At 44.9% G+C, this 11,947-nt stretch overlaps 1 protein-coding gene and 1 pseudogene across 2 annotated transcripts in view; one reads left to right on the top strand and one right to left on the bottom strand.

Moving 5' to 3' along the window:
• LOC140849100 (DNA ligase 3-like) overlaps window positions 1-11,947 on the bottom strand; it is an 854,661-nt pseudogene that overhangs the window by 403,734 nt on the left and 438,980 nt on the right.
• The window catches only part of LOC140849091 (leucine-rich repeat-containing protein 37A-like), a 31,237-nt gene continuing 25,432 nt past the window's right edge, over window positions 6,143-11,947 (top strand). For both annotated transcript variants that reach the window (XM_073235335.1, XM_073235334.1), the window contains exons 1-3: window positions 6,143-6,280; window positions 6,718-7,328; window positions 9,680-9,751. In XM_073235335.1, coding sequence (XP_073091436.1) covers window positions 6,167-6,280; window positions 6,718-7,328; window positions 9,680-9,751 — 797 coding nt within the window. In that variant the 5' untranslated portion in view covers window positions 6,143-6,166. The remainder of the gene's footprint in view (window positions 6,281-6,717; window positions 7,329-9,679; window positions 9,752-11,947) is intronic.

The raw sequence follows: 11,947 nt of genomic DNA, 5'->3' as shown, positions 1-11,947 counted from the left end.
GCAGTTTCAGTCTCAGCCAGCAGGCTGGCGGGTGGGCAGACACAGGGACAGCTGCCCCCGGGCATATTCACACCCACAAGGAGAACCCTCCTCACAAGCCCTGGGGGCCTGAGCCTGACACTCACAGGCTGCAGGTCAGAGTGTGAGTGTTAGAGGCTGGTGGGGGGTGAGGGGAGAGTAGAGCTTGAGGGTGTTTTCTGCAGGCAGCTGTGCTCTGCCTAGCTTCCATCCTCCAGGGCCACCAACCACAGACCGCCTCCTTCCAGTTGACAGGAGCAGCCTTTCCCTTCCAGTCCCACAGGCTACCCCGGGCAGAACAGCTCCAAAACCGCTTCCAGCCAGGCCTCTCACTTTGGCATTGCAGCAGCGCAACCTCCTCACCATGCACCTGGCAGGCCCGGGGTGATGGAAATGGTGTCTGGATTGGGGAGAGGAACTAAAAATGGAACATGTAATATCACAGGTCTTAAAAAATGAGGTCTGTGGTGGGTGCTGGCACTGTGACTGCCTCAGGAAGGTGTGGGGCGTTTTTTGAGTGCCTCCAACCATCCTAACCTCACCGTCAGCTGTGGACTTTGGTCCTGAGTGTCGCTGAGAGGTTCTGGAGCCAGCAAGGTCCCCATCTGGCCCTGCAACTTCTGAACTGTGCAAACCTGGGACAGGGTTCTGCCCATCTCTGTGACTCAGTTTCTTCAGCTATGAACAGAGAAATACTGGTACCAATCTCTGCAAAGTTATTGTGAGGACTGAATGAGATGATCCAAATAAGCACTGGGCCTTGTGCCCAGCACAGAGGAATCAGAGTTGATGGTGATATTTTTAGGCAGGAAAATAGATATGAGCAGGGTGGAAAGAGAATAAGGCTAGGAAAGCACACCTAAAAGACCCAGAGTTAAGTGCTCAAAAAGCCAGGAGCAACTTGGCCTGGAATGTTTGAATATTCCCCAGATAAGGAATGGTACCTCAGCATAGCCCATGTCTATTGTGTTAATCATGCAGGCCCAGCTTATTTTTTTTACCTATATACTGTTTTTTACCCCCCTTTGGCCCTAATCAAGTAGTTTGCAACCTAGGCAACTAATTTAGCATGCAGGCCCAGCCAAAAACAACATAGTAAAAGGCAGGAAGGATTCCATCTTAAAAATAAGATTGCATTTTTAAAACCCAAGAAGTTAAGAAGTAAGATTCTTAACTTACTCTTTAGGAAACAGACAATAACTCAGCCCAACTTGTGGGCTGGGAAGGCAGTCTTGTTTGATATGCTCCCAGACCAAGACCCCAGTATCCCAGGGAGAAATCAGAGCATGAAGTTCCTTGTGTTAAGTTAATTCCAAGGATTGAAAGACCACTTAACAAGACTGCACCCCCAGCCCTTAGTCACATTCCTGAAGAATCCTTAAGAGGAGGAACCCCCCAACCTTTCAGGGCACTCCTCTCTCTGAAGTCTCCAGCACCTTCTAAGTGTGTAACCTTTTAATCTTTCTTTCCCTCTCCAACCCTTCAGGTGCTCTCCTCGCTCAGGTGACCTGTACTTTTTCTCTTTAAGTAACTTTAAATAAAACTTTTACTCTGCTTCACTACTGTGTCTCTGCCCTTCAGTTCTTTGTGGCGGCGGAGTCAAGAACCGAGGAAAATACACAACACTCCCCCAACAATATGACACAACAGCTGTACTGACTTAGAATAACATCCACGACATATTCTTAAGGAGGGAAAACCACGGTGCGAACACTACATAGAGCTGTGCTGTGCAGTATGGTGGCCACCAGCCACAGGTGCCCATTTAAATTAAATAAAATGGGAAATTTAGTTCCATAGTTACACCAGCCACACTTTTAATACTCAGTAGTCACATATAGGCGCCGAATTGGAGAGCGAAGATCTAAACCATATTCATCACCATAGAAAGTTTTATTCAACAGTGCTAAGTAGTTCGAGCCTATTTTTGTAATTAAAAAAAAATTGTGTGTACTTGAAAAGCATGCAGAAATATATGGAGGGGTACCATGTCTCTGCTCTGAAGGAATATAGTAAATATAGGAACATGACAATGAATGGGGGAAAACTTAACTCCCTGGAACTCCCTGAGCAGAGAGCAGCATGCCACAGAACTGCCACCCACAGGTCCTACCCCCACAGCAGATGGTGGCAGGAGGGGCCCCCACAAGCCGGGTTGCAGGCCCCAGTGTCCGCTGGGGAGGAGCAGAGGCTACTGACTGCAGCGGCCTCATTTGCTACAACATCCTAGGGCTGGGATGAAGGCACTCATCCTGGGGAGCCAGGCAGGGGTGGGAGCCTAAGGCAGGAACCCCACAGGAGGCAGAGCGGGGCTGGCAGGCTGCAGGTGGAGGGACAGCGAGTCAGCACCTGCACAGAGGCAGCCCTGGGGGTCGAGGCCTTTCTCCGTGGGGATGGCCACCAGGTACTGCAGCAGGAAGGCTTTCTCCCGCGTGGCCAACTTCAGCACCTCTTGGACAGTTTTCATCCAGACCACCCCCGGGTGTCACTGCCTCCTCGGCCACCTCCGATTAGGACGCCAGGGCCTTGCACACCTGATCGCTCCACAGGGCGGCCGCCTCGGCGTTCCGGCCCGCAGCTTCAGGACGGCCTTGGCCGCGATGATTTTGAAGAAGGATGTGCCCCCGAGGCTCGTGTCTGGCAGAGCATCACGGATGATCTCAACTCCATGGCTGTCACTTAACGTCTTCTCGTTGTTTCTCACGCGGAAGCATTTCAGAGACAACAAGGACAGGGGGCAAAAAAGAGGGCGTCCTGCTCCTGACCGTGTACAGGTACGGAAGGGATTCTTTAATAGCGTCTGGCTCCGGAGCTTGGGCAGAGGACCGGTCAAACCGCGTGCCGCGGAGATGTCCGGGCTCCGTGAGCAGGTCCCAGAGGGTGGGGAGCCTGGCCTGGGGCGCCTCCGCGGGCTCCTCCTGGGTACTGCAGGCTCACCCAGTCCTCCTGCCGGGGCCGGCACTTCCGCAGGGCCTGCCGCACGCGGTCCAGCCGGTCCTCGGCCTCATCCTGGGAGGCGGCCCGCAGGAGCCTCCGGCCGCGGGAGACCAGCTGGGGGCGGCCGTCGCCGTGCGCCGGCCGCGCAGACCCGCAGCGCTGCGGGGAGCAGCTCTCCGCGCACGCGCGCTCCTCCCGCTCGGGCAGAGGCGGAGCTCCAGCGGGGAGAGCTCGCCGCCCAGCTCCTTCCCGAGGCCTCTCGCCCGCCGCCACTCCGCCGTGCCCAGCGTCCCGAGACCCCGGAACGGGCTGCAGAGCCCTGGGGGCAGAAAGAGGCCTTCAGACCGCAGGCCTGCCCCTTTACCACCGAGAATAGGCCCCGAGTCTGAGGTCCGTGGTGGGTGCCGGCACTGTGGCTGCCTCGGGAAGGCGTGGGGCGTTTTTTGAGTGCCTCCAACCATCCCAACCTCACCGTCAGCTGTGGACTTTGGTCCTGAGTGTCGCTGAGAAAATAAAAGCACTCAGTCTTACATGTGGTGGATATTCAATAAATAAGAGTTTCATTCTATCCCCTCTGTCTTTGGGAATAATATATTGTTGCTGGACAAAATACTGGGAAAAGTAAATATTGGGTCTCTTCACTTACTTGTACACTTCATGTAATAAGTTCTTTAAATGATCATTAGATTTGTAATAAAAGCCTCTGGATCCATAAAAAAAATAAAATAAAATAAAATAAAAATCCTGTGAAGAGACCACAGAAGCCAGAACTGAAGAGGAATCAGGATTTAATGTGAATATGTAGAGATAAATGGTTCAGCAGTGTCCCGGCCATGTACCGATGATTCACAGCAAACAGCAGGACTCGGAGACATTTGGCACGTGCAGTCAACTGCATCATCCTTTGAAAAATGGGGAACTTTGCCACTGGTTTTGATTGCAGGGAATTCTGGGGCTTTTCCTGAAGTTCTCGCCCTTGGCTCTGACTCGGTATTTAAAATTTGGAGAGCAGGATTGAGGGCCATCAGAGTACTGCTACAGTTGTAGACACAGGAGGGGACACTGGCCTTTTAGGATTTCTCTCAGTCAAGATCCTGGGGATTTGGGAAATAAAGTAACTCTAGCACTAAGTGTAATTATGCTACAGCATTTGAAAACTATTATGCCTTTCAGATAAGGTGTATAACCCCAATCTCAATATCTCCTATATGTCTTGTATGAAATGTGTTGCTGAAGAACCTTTCTATAAATTAAATTATATGGATGCCCTGATTTAAGGATTAAGTTTCCAAAGCAATTTCTGAAACAAAATACTAATGTATTACACTAGGATTTTTTAAAACAAAGGACCAGAAAATGTGTTTCATGTCTTTGAGAGCTTAACTTGGGGCTAGATCACAGTTGACCTTTGTGAATTGCACAGGTTTGAACTACCTGGGTCCACTTATATGTGGGTTTTTTCTTCATAAATATATTAGAAAGAGATTTTGGAGATTTGCTACAAATTGAAACTTATTTTACTGTAAGAATACAGTATATAATACATAGACAAAGTGTGTGTTGATTGACTATATTGCTGGTATGCTCAACAGTAGGTTATTAGCACTATAGTTTTGGGAGAGTCAAAATTATACTCTGATTTGCAATTGCATGAGGGTCAACACCTCTAACCCCTGCATTGTTCAAGGGTTAGCTGTATTTAACTCATGCCAAAGTTTGAGAAGTTTGTTTTGAAATGTAGGAAGTAAAGAAAGAAAAGGTGGTTATGATCTGAAAAAAGTCTTTGAAGTGTTTCTGTGCAAAATAATATTCTAAATTCAATTTTTAAAAATCAGTCAAGGATATTTCAAACTTATCCAAGTTTGGCCTTTAAGAAGTCTACCTTCTTGTGAGAAAGGGATTTAGTACTGACGCTAAAGATTTCAGAAACCTGATTGTAACAACAGATTCATTTCTAAGGCCAGTTGGGAATCAACCCCACTTAAAAGCCATTACTAGATACTAGACACTAGGAATAAGATGAAGCCCCTTCTCTCTTGGTGTTTACATGCTAGAGGTTGTACCAGGCAACAAAGACTGAAATACAATAGATTATAAAAAAGGGCTGTGAATGAAGCAACTGGGTGCTGGTTGCATTATTTTAAGAAAATCGTTTAACCATTCCGACTTAAACATCCTATGTATCTTCTCCATGTGTGCACACAGGGTAGACCTCCGAGAAGCAGTGGCGTTCTTGTACGTTAGTGGCTCTGATGAGCCACGGTGGGATGTGGAGGGTTTCTCACACCAATGTAGAGGGCTATTCACTAGTCACTGAAAGAGGTTTCAGCCCTTCCTATAGCAATTTTGGAGTCATCACTGATTCAGTGGTAGTCCTCATGTAATAGGGTGGTGAATTAACAATCAGACATGGATATACTGAGAGTTTAAAGAAAATGACAACATTTTAGAATAACTATAAAGTGTATTTCCCTCTCCACCCCCTTAATAGGTGTTTGTTTTGCAGGTAAGCTAATTTTCTTGGAAGCAGAATGTCTCAGACTTTAGCTTTGAAGAGGAAGAGTTCAGTTGCCAGGACTGGAGGAGCACTTTTGAATTTCCCATGATGCCAGACCCAGTGGCTTCCTTGGGAAACTCTGCACCACCTCCACCCTTACCCTTCTCTTAACCAACCGCCACTATCCCTGGGCTGCCAGAAGCCAGGGCCACCCAGATGTGCAGCCCAAATCCTGTCTCTCTCAGTGGGAAGGGGGTTCTGGAGGGACGTGTCTGTAGCCTTTAACTGGGGAGGGGACGCTTGGACTCCCTGATTCTGAGAAAGGACTTGCTCAGGTGGTGCGGAGCCAATCTCAGCCTGTCCCTAATGTATCATAAATGAAGGGAGGGACTAGGCAGGGGAGGGGCACGCAGTTACTAAGGATATGTGAGCATCAGAGAGCTGTCATAATGGTTCTGCTCTGGCTTAAGGGAGCTGCTCTCGTCCTCTGGCTCATTGTGCCTTGGAGCCTTTGCTGCCATGTCCTGGCTGCGTTTCTGGGCCCCATGGCTTCTTGTGTTGCTACCATTGTGGCTGCTGGTCCAGGCAGCTCAGCCTCCGGGTTGGGCCCTGGACACTGTGCAGCTGTCCCCCAGACCCCCAGGGCCAACCAAGTCCTGGTCTTCAGATCCCTCCAATCTCCCTCTTGAATTTCCCCATCCACATCAACAACTGATGCATCCTGTGGTTCCTTTCCTGTACACTGGTTCAGCTGCAGAGCTGCCCCCAGGACCAAATCTTTGGGACAAGCCTGGCCAGCATCAAAGTCTCCCAGAGGTGGTTCCGTTGGTAAGTCGAGACCAGAATTAGGTCCTAGATCTGCCTCCTTGACTCAAACTGAGACTAAAACTCTAAATGTAGATCAGGCTGAACACCAGTCATTTGAAATACTTGTTCCACCTCTAGGTAGTGATAGTTCAAAACCAACAAGGTTTATTGTTTCACCTCCAAACTTGAAGAAAGATGTAGCTCAGTATCGACGGCTTACGAAAGTTCTCACTGGAACTCCAGGCTGATTTGCAAAGAAACATCTAGAACAATTGCAGGATGATTATTTAGCTCCCAATAGGGGTGTTGTCTATGCTAGGGAGAAGCTACCTGTAGAGTTTCTGGGCGGCCCACATCAGCCTCCAGAGGCCCCTGTGGAAGTTGAAGCTTTCTCCCAGAAAAGTGTCCCCATTCATCATGGACAGAAAGTTGAGGAGGCTGAATCTTTCTCTCCCCAGGTGGATTCCCAGGATCAGCATCCAGAGTCCCCTGAAGAGCTAGAACCACTTCCATTGAAGCAGGAGGCTTCATCTCAGCCTGCAGAGCCCCCGGAGGCAGATGAAAACCCTGCAAACCTGCAGGTGGCCCTGGCTGAGCCTTCCTACACTCCTGAAGAGGCTAAGTCTCCAGTCCAGGAGGAAGCCCCAGCTCAGCCTCCAGAGTCCTCTAAAGGGGCAGAATCTTCTCGAGCACAGGAGGATTCTCCAGCTTGGCCTCCAGACCCTTTTGAGGAAGTTGTAGCACAACCTCCAGTCTATGATGAGGTGACAGTTCCAGCTGTGGGGCAGGATCAACCTCAGGATTCAGACTTGCCCAGTGTCAGTGTGGAACCTGTTGGCCTGGAGCTCACCATGATCCCGAAACCTCCACCTTTAGGTCTAGAGCCGTCTGAGACAGGTTTTCCTTCACTGACTCAGAATTCGGTGATGAACACCACCACAAACAGCATATGTGAGCTCTGTAGCTGCACAGACAAGACGCTGGCGTGCGTTGGTCTCAGCCCAGAGCGGAAGCTCCAGAGTGTGCCTGTGCCAGAGCCGAACGCTCACAATGGCACCTTCACTATCTTGTAAGAACCTCCTCTCTTCATTTGTTCCCTGTATCCTGCCTGTCCTGGCAGCATTTTCCTCAAGGACTTCCTGGCCCCTCATTTCCATAACTGTGCTGACTGATGTCCTGTTTTTATGTTTTGTTAACTATTCCTCGTCTTCCTTTTCCTTCTTAATATTGTTCTCTCTTCTCCAGTCTTTTACTTGAAATTGCCTTATTCTTTTTCCTTACCCACTTTTTTTGGTTCTGTCATTTAAGTCTTTAACCTCTCTATTCTACCATTTTCCTATCATTTTTAGTCCATTTTCTTTATAGTAACATGTCCCTCTCCTCATTTCACTGGTTATGAGTAAAAATTCTGGAGCTAGACTGCCTGGGTTTGAACCCAGGTCTGTCATTTATTAGCTTTGTGACTCAATTTCCTAATCTGTAAAGTGGGGATTGTGGTAATTACCATCCCATAAGATTGTTGTGAGATTTAGATGAGTTAATACATGTAAAGCCCTTCTATATGTGCCTAGTGTATATATGAGTATTAACTGTTATTATTTGGTCCCTCAGTTATGTCCAAAACTTTTTCCTCTGGCTTTTTAAATATAACACCCATTTTTTGCACAACCCAGGGCTAAGTGCTGTGGGAGCCACAGATGTATAAACATTGTCTCCAGAACCTGATAGTGATAGGTAGGAAGAAAGAATATGCATTAAAAGGGAGGTGATAATTAAGTACTAAAAGAGATACAGACTCTAGGTACTGTACTTCACCAGAACCTGTAATCACTGGGATATGGAGCTCAGGGAAGGCCACATTGAATAAGTGACAATTTTACCTGGGACTTAAAGAGTACCTATAATTTGTTGAATAGGGGGAAAAAACATTCAGTGTAGGCAAAGGCATGGCTGCAGGAATGATCAGGATTTCATAGACCAGTCTGGCTGTAAAGAACTGGTTAGCAAGCAATGAAAGATTTTGAAAAACCTTGACTATCAGCTATAGGGGTTTGAAAGTTGCAGTATGACGATGGAGAGCCATGGAAAGTTTTCAAGCAAGAGAGACAAATGATTAAAGCAAGGGGATTGTCTTAGATTCCATATGTAGCGTGATCTAGAGAGGAGAGCTTGATTCAGGGAGACCAAACAGGATGTACTAGCAAAGCCTAGAGTGAAGTGAAAAGGGGCTGAATCAGAATGGTTGTGCTGGGAGTACAAAGAAAATCCTGAGAGCACGACAAAGGAACAGTCAGCAGGTCTTTGTAAGTGACCGACTAGAGCTGGAGGGTGGGATGTGTAAGAAAAGAGAAAAATCAAATTTGACTCTAAAGTTTCTGTCCTGGGTGATGAGGAGAGTGATGGTAGTAGAACAGGGGGAAGTACAGCAGCTGGGAAGGAGAGCCCGTTTGCGGGAGACAGTTCAGTTGAAGGTGCCTTTTATTGGTGAGCGTAAGGCACGCAGAAGGCTTCTGGTGGGAATTTCCACTGGGCAGGGGAGCAGACAGGTATCTGACCTACTTCTGACTGCCCTGAAAAACAGGGAACTTGTTGCTGAGGGAAGAGAAGCTAAAGGGAAAGGTTCAAATCACCCAGAGAGGTAGTGGTTGAAACTGAACCTCAAGCATTTAACAGCTTCTTTTAAATACGTGCAGTTTATGGATACATTCTCCATGTTTAAAAAAAGGGAAAAGGCACAGAAGTATCTAGGATAAAATGTGGAAGTCCCACTCCACCCTGCCTACCGCCCATAAGATAACGCCTGTTACCATTTTGGTGTGTGTCCTGCCTTCCAGTCTCTTCCCTTTGCACTTCCCCCCAGGGAGATAGTACATTACTCCTCGCTCGGTGATTTGGGCGTTTCCCTCGGCACTGTCTCTGAGAGATCTTTCCATATTAGTCCCTCTAAATTTTAATTGCCCTTCTTCTAACAGCTGGAGAGATCTCAACAGCGGGCACTGAGCCAGATCTTTGGTATTACCTGGCACAGGGCTTCTTTATATTTATTGTTGATGATAAATTTTTGCCATTTTTTCTGCTTAATTGTTTATCATTTTCTCTTTGGAAGGAGTCATTTGAGATACCTACATGATTTTAGGAAAAAATACTTACTTTCAAGGTAATTACTTGGCATTATCTGCCCAAGAAGTTGGACAGATAGGAAGTTCAGGTTCTGAGGAGATGCCTTGTTGTTTGTGCCCCGTGTTGTATCTTTATTAGCTGTGCAAACTGGGAAGCTGATGGCTGTGGACACTAGAAAGCTGGTATTTTCTGCATTTGAATATTCCCCTAGTTGCCATGATAAGGTTGCCATGATTCTTTTGCTTATTCTGTTCATTCTTTTCCTACCTATTCAAGGATATGAACTGTGTTTCTTCACAGAAATTTCAGAGGAAACTCTATTTCTTACGTGGATGAAAATACATGGAAGTCATACACTTGGGTTGAGAAACTGTGAGTATATTCTCTCCAAATATGAACACAAAAAACTAACTGCATTATAAGATGTTTCTTGGTCCAGAGTTTTGAGGTCAGTAGTTCTGAGAAAAGGTATTTCCTCTCCATATCTCAAATCGACCTCTACTGATTGCAATTCTGTTTATTTTAAAAACTAAAGTTGGTGGATTCTCTTTAAGAGTCAACTTAAACTTACTTGCCAGTATGCAAGGAACACACGATTATACTCTCAATATATAAAAATGAAATAACAGGAAGAGTGAAGACCCTCCTTGTGCCCTAATCCCCCACCCATGAGGTAACCACTACTATGAATTTAGTGTATATCCTTCCAGACCTTTGTCCATGCATTTGTCTACGTAAGGATTTACAGATAGCAAAATAGGTTTGTTGCGCGATTTTCTTAGCTTTTCTACATGAAGGGTAACATCCTATGACTGAATTCTTTCACTTTTTGATACAATTTAGATTTCTTCCCACTGCATACAGGGCTACCCCATTCATTTAAAGTCCTGCATAATATTTTATGGTATAGATTTATCACAGTTAATTCTTCCTTTATTGCTGGATGTTTAGATTATGTTGTTTTCTTGTCACATGCATCGCTCCAATGAATATCCTTGTACTCGCATCTTTGTCAACATGAGCAAGTATCTCTGTAAAAGAGATATCTAGAAGTGGAATTTTTGCGATTAAGACTATATAGATAGAAAATCTGAATTGCCCTAAAAACAGTTGTGCCAATGTATACTCTAATCAACAGGCCATGACAGCTTCATTTTCCTACACCCTCTACCACTGGGTATTTTTTTGGCTGATGTGTGATGGGTGGGTGACTAAGAGGGGCCCCATCTGAATTTGAATTTTTCTGATTACTTGGGAATTTAAATATCATTATATGCCTACCAAACATTTGTATTCTCAGAATTGTCTGTTCTTTGCTTGTTTTTTTGTTGTCTGTAATTTTTTTTTATTGATTTGTAGAAAAGTCAGTTTTGATACAAGTGATTTGGGAAAAATACTTATATTCAAAGTAAATAACTGGCATTTTTCAAGACTTTTGTATCATTAATCATTTGTTCGACATGACCTGTGAATTAATATTAAAAGACATGACAGTCATAGTAATCTAAAAATAGGGATTATAATCACACTAAAACAGATCCCCCTTCATAGGATATCTTATTCATAAGGAAAAAAATGCTAGAACCAGGCAGTTGTTTCTTTTTAATTTATGAATTTCTTAAATATTATATAAAGTGTATATTTCTCGTGATAATATATGACATGGAGATTTTATTTCCCAGACTTCTAAAAAAAATGAAAGTAACTTGACACAAGAAGTAAATAACATTAGTTCCTACTGGGGAGTAGAGAGTCGAGCGTAAGGGTTGGCTGAGGGGCAGGGGTAGGAAAAATGTTTTGGATTGTGTACATTATATCTTTGGATGTTTGAGCCATATAAATATATTTTTTTAAATAAACTGAAGTTTAAACATTAATTTTTAAATAGCATGTGTTGTAGAGTTTATATAATATAACATGAGTCTGGTGAGGTTAGAAGATTTCCAAGTCAGTTTTAGATTTATACTTGGTAAGACAGAGGTTCCTAATTGAAGTCAATGGTCCCAAGGGCAGGATCTCTTAACCTTTTGTTTTCCATATATCTATTTGGTGACGGACAGAAGCCTACCTATGAAGAGATGTTTTTAAATGTATAATAGGTTAAAATACATATGAAAAAAAAGAAAACCAATTGCATTGAAATACTCTTAAAGAATAGTTACTAGTGACATGGGAATAAATCTGCTTTTCTTACATTAACAATATGTAGAGGTAGTTATTATAATGGTAATTATTATATGTAGTGGTATTTATTGTAAGTGATAATTATTATAATATCAAGGTAGTGATGAGAAGAAAGGAATTTTGAGATGTCTGCAACAAAGACATGATATGAACATATCTGATTTCTACTGGGGGTCAGATGAGCTATACTGCTCCTCTGTTGTGGTTTGTTGCCTACAGTCATGATGGAACAAAATGCCAAATTAGAGGTTTTTGAAAATAGAGACAGACATGATTTCCCATTCAGGTTTGTACCCTGCATTCAAGCCATTCTGTTCACAGGCCTGTGCATGGAAATTGCATGCATGCTTTTGTGTATATTCAAGAAAGGGAAGTTTTCTAGGA

Source organism: Manis javanica, chromosome 4 (assembly GCF_040802235.1).
Source record: "Manis javanica isolate MJ-LG chromosome 4, MJ_LKY, whole genome shotgun sequence".
Taxonomy (NCBI): domain Eukaryota; kingdom Metazoa; phylum Chordata; class Mammalia; order Pholidota; family Manidae; genus Manis; species Manis javanica.
The sequence above is the reverse complement of the archived record's forward strand: the minus strand, read 5'-3'. Positions and strand labels throughout refer to the sequence as shown.